The 15,419-nt window shown below is 59.4% G+C and overlaps 1 protein-coding gene across 1 annotated transcript in view; it reads left to right on the top strand.

The window, feature by feature from the left end:
* Positions 1–15,419, top strand: part of SHANK2 (SH3 and multiple ankyrin repeat domains 2) — a 490,743-nt gene that overhangs the window by 310,575 nt on the left and 164,749 nt on the right. The window contains exon 15 of the mRNA XM_072970511.1: positions 11,882–11,957. Within this exon, the coding sequence (XP_072826612.1) occupies positions 11,882–11,957 (76 nt within the window). The remainder of the gene's footprint in view (positions 1–11,881; positions 11,958–15,419) is intronic.

Genomic DNA, 15,419 nt, shown 5'->3' with positions numbered 1-15,419 from the left:
GAGCTGTTGGCTTTGCAGTCGGGAAGGTGCTGGGTTGGCTTCCAGAGACAGAACCCTCGGGAACGCTGCCTAAACACACCGGGCTTTCCTTGTCCCGCCCAACAGGAAGGCGGGGCCAGACCCGGCTCCTTCCTCCTGCGGGTCCTCAGCTCTCCCCGGGGGGCAGCCTGGTTTGGGGAAGGGAAGCCCCTCCCAGCAGACGCCTGCTCCCATTTCATTGGCCAAGGCCCGGTCCCGTGGCCACTCCTGGGCAGAGGCTGGGGAAGTGGCGTTCTTGGCCACCCAGTCCCCTGGAGGGAAGGGTGCCGGTGCTTGGAAACAGGTGTCGCGTGATCGACAGAGAGTGCTTGTCAGAGGAAGGCCACCTTGGCACAGGGCAGAGCGGGCTCTGCTCCCAGGTGTGCCGGGCGGTGCGGGGCGGTGGTTAGGACAACCGGCTTCGGGGCTGATCACCTGGGCTGGAATTGAGCCCCTCTAGCTCTCACCTGTATGGCAGAGGGTGCTGCTGCCGGCAGAGGAGCTTGTGTGTTTTGCGTTTAGAAAAGAGTGTGTGGGCACCTGATGTTACCTGTGACGGTGACGGCAGGTGACAGGTGTCCACAGATCAGGACGATGACGGTGGCAATGATGCATCTGGGGTCAGCTCCTTGCCCCCGACTCCCCGGCTTCATCCTTGTCTTCGTCCTCAAGGCCTGCTCTGGGAGGCTGGCCTCCCTCCCTTCGGGTCCTCCTGCCTGCTCACCATTGACCAAGCACCTCAGCTGAGCCATGGCATCAGCCCTCGCACCTGGGTGCGCTTAGCCACCTGGTACGCGGGCTCGTCTCTCCCGAGGCTGAGGAGGTGGAGCTGGTGCTGGTGGGCCTCAGCTGGTCGGCGCCCGAACCCCGCGGCCCCTTGGGCTCCCCGAGGGCTTCGCAGCTGCGCCCGGTGGGAAGGAAGTTACGGTTACACAAGCCACAGTCCGTCCACACAGAGAGGCAACCACCGCTAATTCCCCAGGAGTTTCCTGTCCTCTCACAGCACAACCAGCAGCTGACCGTGATAATTAAGGGGAAAAACCAGCCGCCCAGGGAGTGCCCAGCCCTCGGAAGTGCTCTCCGTCCATCACGGGAAGGGAAATCAGCCACATGCTGGCACGTCTTCCTTCGCCGTTGGTCTTTGGAGTCTGTAGCTTTGGTGCTCGGATGTGCCAGAGTGGGGACTGGCCGCCATGTGCCCCGCAGGCTGGTGACGGCCGGCATGCCCTGTGCCCATCCCGGGAACTCAGAGCGCGTCCGTACCCTGCTGTGTGAGCACAGGGCTGGTTTCCCCAGCGCTGGGTGAGAGGGGAGGACAGGGCTGCTGACACCCCACACGTGTACGCACGTGCTGAGGGGGCAGAGGGAACACATAGAAGCCATGACTGTTGCTGGCCGGCGCTGCAGACCACCACAGACGCGGCTTCTCCGACGGGGAAGCAGCGTCCTTCCAGGGAGAGAATGCGGCCCCGGGGCTGTCATTCTGCAGGAGAAATCCTTGGGCACGGGCTAGGGGCACAGAGCAAACCATTTATCCCGTCGCACAGAGGAGGGGACGAGGGTGGAAGGAACCAGCCCTCACCTGGGTCTCAACATGATTCTACAGAGTCGGAAACTGAACTGAGCTCCGTCGTGTACCTGTAAACAAGGAAATCCACTGCCTGGAGAACCACTTCTCCTTCACCCTTTGGGCAGTTTTTGAACTGAAAGCAAGATTCTGAGCTCCTTAATTAGGAAGGGCTGAAACAGTTTTCTGACCAGGTTTTGCCCCTGTGCACTATCCTACAGGCATGGTCTCTTTGCAGTTGTGTTGGGTGGTGACGGCCTAAGGTGCCCACGCCCTAATCCCTGGAACAGGTGAATGAATATGTCTGAGCACATGGCAGAGGTCAAGGAAGGTCACAGGTGGACTGAAGGTTGCCGGTCGGCTGGCTTTAAGGTGGGAGATGCTTCTGGGTTATCCGGGAGGGCTTCGTGTCATCCCCAGGAGCCTTAAACGTGGAAATGGGGGGCACAGACTTCAGAATCGGGATCTGAGGACTCGACGCGCCGTTGCTGGCTCGGGTGGCCGGGGAAGGGGTAGGAGCCTCGAGAAGCTGGAGAAGGAGCAGACTCCCCCGGAGCCTCCGCAGGCCCGAGCCCCGCCCACACCGCGGCCGCAGCCCCCGAGAGCCGTCGGAGTCTGAGCTGCAGGGCCATACGCTTCTGTGGCTCTGGGCCGGTGGCTTGGGGGTGATTGGTTCCAGCAGCCACGGGGAGCTGACCCCCTCCTTAGGGGGCGTGGGATGAAGTCTGTGTGTGTTTGGAGAGCCAGGTCCCTGTTTCCCGCCCCTCCCTGGAACCGCCAGTACCACCCGGTACCGGGAAGGTGCTGGATCAGGGATCCACAGCTGATGTGTTTGAACGGCTGACCCAGGCTGCGGTGACGTGAGTGTGAGAAGGGGCTTCAAATCAGTCCGGCCCCTCGGCCAGTGATCCTCGGAAGTGAGGCCCTGACCTTTTTGCCCTGGCAGTGGGACGGCCCCTGTCAGTGCAGCGCCATGGCCCGCAGGGGTGCAGCTGGCTGTGCAGGCTGCAAGCTCAGTGCTCAGCGCTCCCCGCCTCTGCCCCCGCCCTGCCCAGGCTCCGCCAGCCCTTCTCAGTGGTTTGCCCCCGGACTCGCCAGCTGGTGTCTGACCCGAGTAGGAGATGATGCTGAGCGCAGAGACCTCTGCCAGCACCCCCATGGCTCTGCCGACCCCGCCCCGCACCCCAGTGTCCCGCCAGACTGCCGGCTTCTCCCCCACCACCACCACGTCTCTCCGCTTTGCAAGGAGCCCAACGACATCTTTGGTTTTAAAAAAGAAAAGTTATTTCTGTCTTCATCCCCATCGGTAATTTCTTTCCTCCTTGTGGCTCCAATCCTGCATTTGGCGCACCAGCCTGGGTGTAGCCCGAACAGTGTTGGATTTAAAACCCGCCAGAGATCACAGGAGCCCGAGTGGGAGGGAGGCGTGTGGATGCAGAGCCAGGGGTGGGAGTTGGGCGGCCCAGCGCCCTGTGACGGGGCGGGAAGCGCCACCTCGCGGACCAGCCTGGTCCTGTCCAGCTCAGCTGGGATCAGAGGAAGCTCAGAAAACACTGCCGTGATGAGGGAGGGGGCTCCTGCCCTCTTAGGGGTCCCCTCTGCCATTTCTGCCTCTTTAGGGTGAGGGGCCACAGATAACGCCAACAGGGAGGGGCCGGGACGGAGGGGAGCTGGGGGGCGTTCAGGGACCACTTTCCCTCCTCTGTATCCCCGTCTCTCTCTCTGTGTCTCTGTCTCCCTGTCTCTGTGTATCTCTGTGTCTCTGTCTCTGTGTCTCTGTCTGTCTCCCTCTCTGTCCCTGTCTCCGTCTCTCCTTCTGGTGGGATGGAGGCTCACCTTTCAGAGAAACAGACAGAACTCTGAAGAGAGCAGTCACCCCAGCTCTGTCCCGTCTGTTCTGCACAGCATGTGACCTCAGTTCGCAGCTCTGGACCCCAGCCGTTCAGCAGCTCCCGACTCCAGGGGCCGGCAGTGCAGGTGGGCCCGCCTGGGCTCAGTGCGTAGGCTCTCGTGGGCCCGGAGTCACCGGGCTGTGCTTTAGCTGGAGGCCCTGAGGGGGGCCCCTCCCAGCACGGTGAGTTGTCCTCAGGACCCGGCTCCCCGGGGCTGCAGGCCTGGGGCCCTGCCTCCTGGCTGACCGTCACGCACAGGCCTCTTGTGGCCTCAGCAAGGGTATCCTCAGGCAGAGGTCAAGGTGGCTCCTGGAAAACCTCTCCAGCTGAGAAATGGCCTCCCCTCTGCCCCAGCCCGGATGCTTCCGAATCACAGATCCACAGTCACCCCCTCAAATTCCCTGCAGGGACGTTTCTCGTTGGAAACGCAGACTGTCTCCGACAGGCTTCCCTGGGTCTCCGAGAGCAGGTCCTGCCCTTGGGCGTCACCAGACTCAGTCTCAGTCCCTCTTCTCCCCTCCCCTGCCTCTGCCTCCGGGCTCCACCCCGGGCACCTCCCCCGACAGGCTCTGCCAGCACCTCCCCTCCCCCAGGCTCAACCCTGAGCACATGGGGAGGCCTTCCTTTAACTGCTTTCTGCCCCAGCGTCCCCGTCTGTGCAGTGGGACCGCGGCAGTGGTCATCTCGGGGTGGTTCTGAGCACTAAGACCCAGGCAGGGCTGGCTGTGGACACAGTGAACTCTCAACAGACCTTTAGCTCACATGGGACCACTGCCCCCTGTCCGAACTGCCCCATCCCTGCTGGGGGCCTGACCTCAGGGGCCCCATGACCTCTGACCTCAGAGAACAGCTCCGTCTCTGATGGAAGGAGCAGCAGTCAGAGGAAGGGGAGGCCCAGCAGGTGTGGTGACCTGCCCAGGATCCTGGGGCCATTCTCATGGACTTTCAGGGCTAGAACTGCATTTACTGACATAATTTTGCTCTCTGGACCAACCGGTGCAGAATTCCCATGAAGGAATTCTTCCTTCGTGTTTTAGGACCTCCCCCCGCAGTGAGCAGAGGGGCTGACCCACATCCCTTCGTCTGCTCTTGAAGGCTTGTGGCGTAGTAGTCGGGGGATGGAGGGAAGGAAGGTGCCCACCAAACTGAGAAAGCATCTTGAGACCCCAGACACCGAGGCAGGTGGCCCGCTGTGATCAGTGGGTCAGTTTTTCAGGGTTGCTGACTCACAGGGTGGAGTGGGCTGCACTCCGCATCCCAGAGGGGCCCCTGGGACAACTTTATAGCCAACCCAGGGTGTGGCCGGACGTGCTTTCCCAAGTTAGGTTTTACGTATCGTTTGGGGGGGTGGTAGAGCTCCGCAGTAGAGCACGTGCTTAGCTTGCACAAGGTCCTGGGTTCCACCCCCAGCACCTCCGTTAAAAAGAGAAAACAAATGGGCAACTGGCCTTGTGGGTGCTGGGAACATGTCAGCGAAGGTCTGGTCTTTATCACGGTTTGCAGGCTAACAGAGCGTGGAAGCCACCTGGTCCTCGTGATCATAAACAGTATCGATGAACCGCAAAGCCCTGGCTGCCAGGGAAGTGGCTCACCTCACGGCAGAGTCCTGGGTAGGGTCAGCGGGAGGACGGGAGGAGCTGGCGTCCGTAATGCCACCCGCGGTCTCCCAGCTCCCCTGCGTCTCTGTGCTTGTTGTTGATAAACAGAGAGTTTGGGGCCCAGCACTTGGGGGAAGAACAGCGTGTTGATGTATCTGAGCCCCACCCCGCCCATCGCCGGGATGAACAGAGGCGGCGCGACCTGGAAGCATTTCAGCATCTTTGAACCACGGGCAGCCCAGGCTCCGTATCAGGGAGGGGGAGACGTGGGGCCCCGCTGCTTCCCCGGTGGACCTCACTGAGGGCGTACCGCCCCTGCGGTGTCCGGAACCCTGCAGGGCGTATGTTGTCACGGTAAATGCCAGCACGTGGGGACTGGCAGCGACGGTCCAGGTCTGCCCCGGCCAGCAGCACCAGCGTGATGGGCCGGCCACTCTGCCAGACCCTGGGTTGAAATCCAGAGAGGCCACCGCCGTCTACTGGGGTAACAAGAGTCTCTACCCAGAGCGACAGAAAAGACAGGGCTCTGATGGTTGAGGAACCCTGAACCCCCGTGGCCTGGTCAAATGAAGAGATGTCCTCCCCTGCGAGGGTGCGGGGCCTCTCCTGGACCCCGACGGCAGAGTGCGGGGCCCAGCCCCCCGGCCCTGGAAGCAGGGGCTGCGGGAGTACTTGTCGGGGGTCAGGACAGCTCGGCTGTCTCCCCAGGGCCCCGCATGCACCGTCAATGCCCCAGGCCTCTTGCCTGTGTCCCTGCTCCCCAACAAAGTGCTCTTGCCCTGACAGCCTTGGTCTCTGAGGGAGCAGAGACTGGCCACTTCTATTCCAGATTCCCAGGAAGAGGTCTGGTGGGCCCGGCTGAGCGGCTCTGGCCAGGGCATGAGCTTCCATATACAGGTATGGTTGGGGTCTTCCCCTGTTTCGGGGATGGAAGGATGCTTCCAGAGAAGGGCGTGAACAGGAGAGACCAAGACGGCTCCCTGGGGAGCAGCAGTGGCCCACAGCCTGCCCAGGCCAGGCGCTGGGACGGGACTTGGCCATGTGACAGTGTCCCACCCTCACCACAGCGCCGTTAAGGTCATGGCCCCATGTTACAGACGAGGAAACTGAGGCTTGGAGAGGTTGTTTCCTGCCGGGGGCTGGGCAGCTCCAAGGACTCGAGCTCGCCTTTACTTGTCTCAATGCAAGTTTCCTTCCCTGCCCCCATGCACAGCATCTCATGTGCGAGGGGACTGTCCCACATGGGCCCAGCTGGGGACAAGGGCCAGCGAGCCCATGTCCTCTCCCGGGGCCGTCTCCTGCCCCTCCAGCCCACCTCCTCCCTACTCCTTTGACTTCTTTCTCAGCCTTTCAGAGCCTTAGAAAATTTCCTTGAGGAGACTCCTTCTCTTATTTCTGTTGCTGGAACAGTCACACTCGGCAGAGGCCCTTCGAATCTCCCCGGATGCCCCGTCCTGGCTGCCTGGCCGAGCCGTGCAGGATCCTCTTCCCAGCAGCGCTGCGTAAAGGCTATTTTAAATAGCTGACAATCTAAAGCTTGTCATGCAATCTGTCACTCCCTTTCACGAGTCGCAAGAGGTATATGGAATGGAATTTCTAGGGTTTTTTTTTTCCCCTCAGTGTGGATTTTTCTAGGCCATACTCCGAGAAAAGCTCCCAGGGCACATCAGCTTAATCCCTGCGTTATTGCCCAGTCCTGGGGGAGGGGTGAGCCCCTAGTCACATTGTGGGCGGAGGGGCTGGGCATGTCGAGAAGACCGACCCCTCTGGGGTCATTTCGTCCAAACATCTGACTTGATGGTTGAGAAAATGAGGGCCCGGAGCAGCAATGAGGTCACACGTCATCACCACCAAGGGCGGGACCAGGATCCCAGCTTCTCAGTTTATAGGATGGCCGCTTCACTCCTTAGCAGGCAGGACTACACTCCACCTTCTGTGCCGTGTCCCCAGCTGTCTCAGTCACACCCAAGGAGATGGCCCGGCCACCACCAGCTGAGAAGGAAGGGGCCACGATGGCAGAGTGAACAACAGAGCAGAGCGTCCAGGAGCGCGTGGGTTTCAGCCCTTTGTTCAGCTGTTCCACAGCGCTTGAGCACCTCCTGTGTGCCAGGCTGTGTTGTTGGAGCTGGGGATGTCGCAGTGCGGTAGAATTTGAGCCGGGGAAAGAACGTTCCAGAAAGAATCTAGCAAGTGCAAAGGCCTTAGGGTGCAAATGGGCTCCAGTCTAGCAGAGCTGGCTTTCTGGCAAACAAGAGTCCTGGCCAGTGTAGAAAGGACAGCCAGACAGAATCAAGGCAGAGGCTGAGTTTGACCTTTGTCTTGGTTGCCAGAAAGCCAGCTCTGCTAGACTGGAGCCAAATGTGGAACGTCCTGGCTCACACGGCAGAGAAGGCCACGTGTGGTCTGCTTCTCAGCCTAGGCCAGGGCAAGCTGCTGGGGCTGGTGCTGGTGGTGATGAAGACAGTGACGTGGCGACGATGATGCTGTGATGAAGATGATGACAGTAGTAATGGTGATGAGAACGATGGTGGCGATGGGGTCCCTTAGGACCCCTTTCCTGCCCTTTGGGGTCGCATCTCAGAGCAGAAGGAGGACTGTGTCCGGAACCCGGAAGGCAAGGGAGGCCTGTGTGGGGGTGCTTTTCACGAAGCAGTCAGAGATGACGTGCCTCCAAAAGCCCCCCTTCCTCTTCTAAAATAATTGTGTTGGTGGAGGGGAATCCGTAGTTTTTAACGTCAAATTAAATAGTTGGTAAACCTCATGGTGGGCTACACCTGTCCCTCCTTTGTTAAAGTTTTATTAGGCCGTGAAATCCCAAAGTCTGGCAACCACTGGCTGCCTAGGAGCAGTCTCCTCCTGAAACAGTGTTTCCTCTGGTGAATACTTGTGCGCAGAACACACGCACGCACGCACATACACGCATGCACACACACACGCACACTGACTACACTCTCACCTCCCGAAACCTGGAACCTCTGACCTCAGCCCTCAGAGCCCACTGGTTCCCCAGACAACCAGCACAGAGCTGCCCAGTGGGGCTTCAGCAACCGAGGTGACTCAGAGTCATGAAGACAATGAACAGCCAGTCCCCAGGGTCACTCAGTGGCTTCCTGAGCTGCCTGCTCAGCCCCACAAAGAGGCTCAAACCCCACTCATCCCTCCAGGGCCCGGCACACGTGTGGCCCCTACACGGGCGTCACAGGGCTGGCCCAGCCAGGGGGCCGCTGGGGCCCCCCGCCCAGCCTGCGAGAGGTCAGCCTCCAGTAACCTTATCCTCACCCCACCCCACCCCGGGGATTCTGAGCCCCAGGGAACAGAGCCGGGGCCCCAGCCCCTCTGAATCTCCTGATCCCTGCACTTGGGGCCCAGGGCCTGGCCTTCAGGTGGGCGTGACGATGGTGACTAGACTTGAGCGTGCCTGGGTTACAGGGTGCTGGGAAGGAGGGCCCGGAGCATCGGCACGTTCAGTCTGGGTGTGTGGCTGGACCAGTGCACTCCGGCCACTCTGACGGCATGTGACGTGGATCTGTTTGCTGATGTACGGTGGACTGTTGAGATACGAGGTCAGCAAGCCTGGACGTTGGGCATCTGCCAGGAGTCAGACACTGGAGGTGACCCAGAGAGACAAAGCCATGTCCCCGCCTCGGCGCCCTGCAGAGAGCGCAGGGCCGCGGCCTCTCCTGGGCCTCTGGTGGGACCTGCCGGCTCCCAGCCTCGGCCTGGAGCCCGCCTGCCAGCCAGGCGTCCGTCCTGCCCCTGCCGTTTAGGGGAGTGCCCCTTGCCCTGGGCAGTCCTCATCGGCACCATCCGTGAAATGGGTCCGGCCACCTCACCTCCCTCCCTGGGCCACTGTGACCCACGAGGGGATGAGCCCAGACGGCCACAAATGGTGGCCCCAGGGGAAGGATTTGATAAATGTTAGTGAGGGTGAAGATGTTACCAGCCAGGTTCCTGGACTGTTCAATCAACAGACATTGATAAGAGGCCAGACGAGAAATTCAGGCAGGGCATTACTGGGACTCACGCTGCAGCAGGAGAGAGCGAAGGCAAGTAACAGGTGCCCTTGCTCGATCTCCAAGGAGGGCAAGCTGGTCCCTAAATGGGGTGAGGGTCGGGGTAGACCCGTGGGTCAGGCCCGAGGGGAGGCGTAGGTGGCCTGCCCACCGCCTTGGTGGTGCCGTGTGCAGGGATTGTGTGCAGTCTGCTGCTTCTGCTCCCAACACCTCAGAGGTGGCAGATGGTTTGTGGCCTTTTTGTATCTTATTGTTTATAGTTTGCCCCAACTGCACACACTATTTTTAGCCCCTTAAAGTTTCTTTGTATTCTGTTGCTCTAGGAGATGTTTGTCCAGGTGCAAACATGCCAGTAATGGTTCCCCAGTCCCATCCTGTCTCAAAGACACTGATGACACAGCAGGAACACACTGAGCAGAGGCAAGTGGCTCACTCCACAGGGAGGACACCAACGTCCTGCGCAGGGATTGGAAGGGTGGCGAGGAATGGAGCAAATGGGGCCACTCCCGGCTGGACTTGGTGGAACTGAGACAGGAAGGGGGCAGGGCACAGCCACTCAAGGAATGCTACAGCGATTAACATCAAAATGGTGAAAGATTCAACCCCCAGGAGGCCTTGAGGCTCAGGATGGTGGGAGATTTAACTTCTAGAAGAGCTTGAGCTTCATTATACGCCCATTGTAATATATTAACATGGTGAATGACACGCCCACAGGCACCATGGCAGTCCCAAGGCTGGCCACAAAAGGTCAAAGAGTGGGAAATGGCCAACGTCCTGGGAATCCCAGCCCCTTCCCCAGGCTACTTAGACTGGTCCTTCCACTTATTAACATATGAAGCCACCGAGCCCATGAAAACTAGCAACACTGCACCTCCCTGCCTCCCCTCTCTCTCTCCCTCTTCGGAGATGGCTTGCATTCTGTCTATGGAATGTGTACCTACTTTTAATCTGAGCACCCAATCCTCACACCTCATGGCCTTTCTCTTGCCTTTCAATGTATCTCTCTAAATGAATCTACCTAAACTCAACTGTGGCTGGCTCCTGAATTCCTTCCTGCACGAAGCCAAGGACCCACGCCTGGTGGGGCACACCCCAGGGGCTCAACCGAAGCCTGGGACACGGCCCTTGTCATGCCCCACATCTGTTTTCCTGCATCAGAACCTGCAGAGGGCCGCACGCACCTCCTGACTGGGGGTCGTGACGGGGCAATGAGTGTGTACAGGAGCAGCACTTGAAACGGGGCCTGGTACACAGTAGGTGCTCAATTAATGTCAGGGATGATGGCGGTGTGAGGAAACGTCGTTGCCGTTCAGGGAACTGTGACCTTCGTATTGTTGGATCCTCAGGTGGAGCAATGGGAAAGGGGCAGAGGCAGGTGGGAGCACGTCACAGAGAATCCGGCCACTGGTGGGTGAAGGCAGCGTTAGCCGCTGTAACAAGCAGACCCCTGGAGGGTGGAACACCACCATACAAGTGTGTTGCTCACTTGAACAGTCCCATTCACAGAGGCCCAGGCATTTTCTAGGAATCCTTGCAGATCCCATGACCCTCTAGGGCCTGGGTAGTAGGGAGAGCTCCTGGCTCCCACAGAGGCCAAGCTTGGAAGGGACTCAAGACACACATGCCCTCAGTGGAAGGTGCTCACATCCCATTGGTGGGAGCTGGTCACATGACCATGCCTGACTGCAAGGGGTGCTGGGAAATGTAGTCCTGGGCTGGACATCGCTGCCACCCCTGTCCCCAAAGGCAACACCACACTATATGGAAAGGGAGCTTGTGTTTTTGCTGCACCAACTGCTACTGCGCATGAAAGGAGCCAGGAGGTGTCAGGCCAAGACCTTTCTCAGGACCCTGGCCCGTGCTCAGTCTTCGGCTGGAAATGTGCGTTTGGGTGTGGATGAAATCGTGCTCACCTTGGAATGTGGGATCCCAGGGACTGACAGCAGAAGGGCCGTGGGAGTTTGCATGAGGTTCTGCGCGATCTTCCTGACGCCAGTCCCATCCTGTCCCTGGATTTTTTTTCCAGGGTTTGGGGGAGAGAGTCTCCAGGAGATTTTATTTTGGGGGGAAATGTCTAAACAGTAAATCATACGCCGCTGTACTGCTTGGATTGTGTTGCTCTGGGTCTCTCCCTCCAGCCCTGAGCTGCCTGTTAAGTCTAATTACATTGTTCGTATCATTTCCCACGAAACGTACGTCGAAATCTGCTGAGTAAGGGGAGTAAGCCCCAGGCCTAATTAGGAACGTTAATCATGTTTGTGGGTTTTTTTCCCTAGGAGGAAGCAACTGTAATCAGGAAAATAACAGTAAACATTCTCCTCCCAAGGGCAACAAAGGCAGTCACCCACAGGTTCCCAGACTTGCCGGAAGGCTCAGCTGCGTCCCATGAGAACAGCATCCCAGCCGATGCCATGTGCCCAGCAGGCTGCGGCGATCCCGGCTCGGGCCTGCACAGCCCTGTCTTGTTTGCAGAGTCCTCTCCCTGCGCCCGCTGCCGCCGAGCACCCCGGGACCCTGCCCCTGTTTCGGGACGGGGCTCGTGACTCTGCGCTGGTCAGCCTGGAGGTTCCTCTGCGCTCCCGAGTTTGCACAGTTAGATCGCTGAGCGAGACCTCATCTTCCTCCCAGATCTTCCCCCAGGAGAGCAGGTCTCACGCGTCATAGGTCAGATAAACGAGGGCCCGGGCCGGCCTCGCGTGGTTTCCGCGTTCAGGGCCCGGGCCGGCCTCGCGTGGTTTCCGCGTTCAGGGCCCGGGCCTTCCTAAACCGTGTCTCTCTTCCCTCTCTGTGCAGAAACGCGAGCAGACCGCAGCAAGAAACTTTTCCGGCACTACACGGTGGGCTCCTATGACAGCTTTGATGCGTCCAGGTAAGATGTGGGTCTTCTCTGCCAGGCCCCTCCGGTCGCAGACGCTTGTCTGTGCCACCAAAGCCCTGGACCATCTTGCTCGGAGCACTCAGGCCCCTTGGCTTACTTCCCCCGTGCGCCCCCCGTCACCCCTGAGCACGAGCTGGGATCATGGAAGCCACGTCTTCCAGAGGACCTGCCTGAGAGGTGGTCTCTGTGCCGCCTGCACTTTGGGGTCAGGCTGGAGCTCACTTGTGGGGTGGCCAAGGGAGAGAGCTGCCCTTTGGGGAGGAGAAGGAAAGCCTGGCATGTTTGGGGGGAAGGAGTACAAGTGGTGAAGATGACGGCGCTTGGCCACGGGAGCCTCGAGGCAGCAGCGCCTCCCCCGGGGGATATTAGGACGCCTCGGGCTTCTGCCCTGTTTGCGTTTCCCAGACCCATTCCTGCCCTGGGGCCGAAGGTTTCGTACAAGGAAGGCCCATCCCCGTGACGCCAAGCAGGCGGCGCTTTGAAGAGTGGCGGCTTTGCCTTCTGGCTCTTTCCGGAGGGGCTTGTTTGGTTTGTGCAGAGGGCCTCGTGCCCTCGGTGATGCGGCGTGGGGCGCGGGTCCGAATTTTCCTGCAGAAGCCACACTCGTGCGACACAGGGAGGCGTCCTCGGGTCTCCTGCACCTCCATGTTTTAACGCAGGGGGAGGCGGAGGCAGGCCAGGTCCTGCTGGGGAAGGGGCGGCGCCCCATTTCAGACAGAGTGTTCTTCCTGGGCAGGGAGCTCACTGGGGGTCGGCCTGGGGTGCAGAGGAGGAAGGGACACGCTGGCTGCCTGCCCACCCCAGGCTGGGCGGCCATCTGTGGGGCCCATTCTGAGACTCTCAGCCACCCCTCTCCCCCTGAGAAGTTCTGTGCTGGGGAGGGATCTGGACATGCTGCCCTGGCTTCTCCCCAGACTCCCAGTGGGGTCTTAACTCTCCTCTGCCTGCCAAGGGATCGAATGTGGTCTCCTGTGTTTGTTTTGCTGAGTTAAAATTTACATAACCTAAAATTACCGTCTTAAAGTGCACAGTTCAGTGGCACTCAGCACTTTCACGATACTGTGTGACAGTCACCTTTATCTAGTTCCAGTGCACCTCCATCACCCCCCCCCTCACCCATGAAGCAGTCCTTCCCCAGCCCCTGCAGCCGCCAGCCTGTCTATGAACGTGCCCGTTGCAGACATTTCCTAGACCTGGAGTCCCACCACACGTGGTTCTCTGCGAACGGCGTCTTTACTTGGAATAACATTTCCAAGGTTCGTCCGTGCCGTAGCATGTATCAGTGCCTCATTCATTTCTTCCCGCTGACTTTTTTATTGTGGTAAAGCATGAATAACACAACCTTTGCTCTCATAACCATCTGCAGTGTACGGTCAAGGGCATTAAGTACACGCGTATTTTTGTGCAACCATCACACCATCCATCCCCAGAACTCTCTGTTTTCCCAAACTGAAACTCTGTCCCCAGGAAGCACTCGCTCCCCCTCCCCCTTCCCAGCCCCTGGCGCCCACCATCCGACATTCTGTCTCTAGGAACATGACGTCTCTAGGGACCTCCTGTACGTGCAATCGTCTGGTATTGATCCTTTTGTGACTGGCTTCTTTCACTGAGCATCACGTCCTCAAGGCTCACCCACATGGCAGCCTGTGTCAGAATGTTCTTCCTTTTTGGAGGCTGAATAAATCTCCCATTGAACGGATGGACCGCGTTTTGTGCGCCCAGCCGTCTGTCGCTGATTGCTCGGACGCTGATTGCTCGGACGCTGTGTCCCTTTCACCTGCGGCTGCTGTAAACGTGCTGCTGTGGCCAAGCATGTGCTGGTAGTTTGGGAACACGTTTCCAACCCTTCCGGGTGCACGCCTGGGTGTGGAACTGCTGGTGACCTGTTTCAGTGTAGACCTGTCCCATCCACCTTTCTGTCATAAACAAGATATGCTGTAACAGGAGGAGGGGAGTCGCGGTCCTCTTTTGCAGGCCCTCCAGTTCTTGCTAAATTCACCCATTTTCTGACCTTAGAAGCCCATGTTGTGGTCCGTGGCCTGGCCACCGGCACAGCCCCGAGAGTGTGCTCAGAGGCTGATGGCTCCCGGGGAGCCATGCGTGACCCTGGCTTCTGCTGTTGAGCCTTTATTTGGGTCAGATGAGTCATTTCTGCCTTAGCAGGAGGCTGCCTGTCAAAGTGGACCCTGGGCACACGGTCACGGTCAGCGCCCTGTCATACTTGCTTCCGTTCTGGCTGGGGTGGTGGGGGGAGCCTGAGGCTCAGAGAGAGCCTGAGAGCTGTTGCCATGGTGACTTGCAGGGCTGTCCAGGCTGGGAGGGGGGCTTTAGGTGCAGGGGGCCTCTGAAACCTGGAAGGGTCCAGGCGGTGGCTCACCCACAGGCCGTGGCTTTTGCAAAGCCGTCTCCACACGAGATCTGCTGTCAGCAGAGAGCAGCCAGCAGGCCACCCCCAGCATTTGTGTGTCTGAGGATGGGTGTGCTCACACGCTGATTCCTTAAAATGGGCGGCTATGTGTTCGGGGCTGCTTCCCCACAGAGGAGCCATTGAGAAACCTGGCTTGATTGAGCTGGAAAGAGAGGACCCCAGGGCCAGGCTGCCTGGACCACGTGTCACGTGGTTGAGAGCAGGACCAGAGCACACCAGGATGCCCACTGTGGCTCGGCCGACCGAGGGCATGGGAAGCCGTCGTGGCTGTTCAGCAGTAGAATGGAGCTGTCTCCAGAGGTGGTGAGCACCCCGTCATGGGAGGAAGTCAAGCAGGGTGGGCATTGTCCCACCAGAATGCCGTGGAAGGTTGGACTGGTGACCTCCAAGACCCCACCAGATCTGTTTCCGGCTTGGTCCCAGACGAAGCCTTGGGTTCTCCTTGGGTACTTACCACCTGGCCAGTGGCAGGACCCAGGACCACGGACGAGGGGGACATTTGGCCACACCTGGGTCAGCTGGTAGATTCTAAACAAATGGTAAAAGCTCTGGCCTCGACCGCACTCAGGAGCCAGCCCCACTTTCCCACGTGAGGGAATCCACAAGCCGTGGGCCTCACGTGATGAGGTGCTGCCGTGAAACAGACCAGAGCCGTGACCACGCTGCTCGTTCACCTCCTGCCGCTGCTGACCGCCAGCCCCCCGCAACCTGGAAAACGGGTGTCATTTCCCGCATACAGGAGGACACACAGAGGAGGGAGGAGGGCCAAGTTAAGGACTTGGCCTTGACCAGCCAGTGTCTGAGGCCATCGGAATACAGAGCCTGTGCCCTCCGCCCTGTCTTCCAAGGTGGAGATGTTACTGCCCGAGGCTGGCCGAGGCACTCGCCTGGGACTGAGGAAAGCTGGTGAGGATGAGAGCCCAGATACGCCGTCGAGACGGTGCCGTCACCCCACAAAGCACGTCAGGAGGATGGACCCATGACGTTACCCCGGTTAGCGCAGGACCTCCGAGCCTACAGGGGAG

Source organism: Vicugna pacos, chromosome 10 (assembly GCF_048564905.1).
Source record: "Vicugna pacos chromosome 10, VicPac4, whole genome shotgun sequence".
In the NCBI taxonomy this organism is placed as follows: Eukaryota; Metazoa; Chordata; class Mammalia; order Artiodactyla; family Camelidae; genus Vicugna; species Vicugna pacos.
Note: the sequence above shows the minus strand (reverse complement) of the source record. Positions and strands in the feature narration are given on the sequence as shown.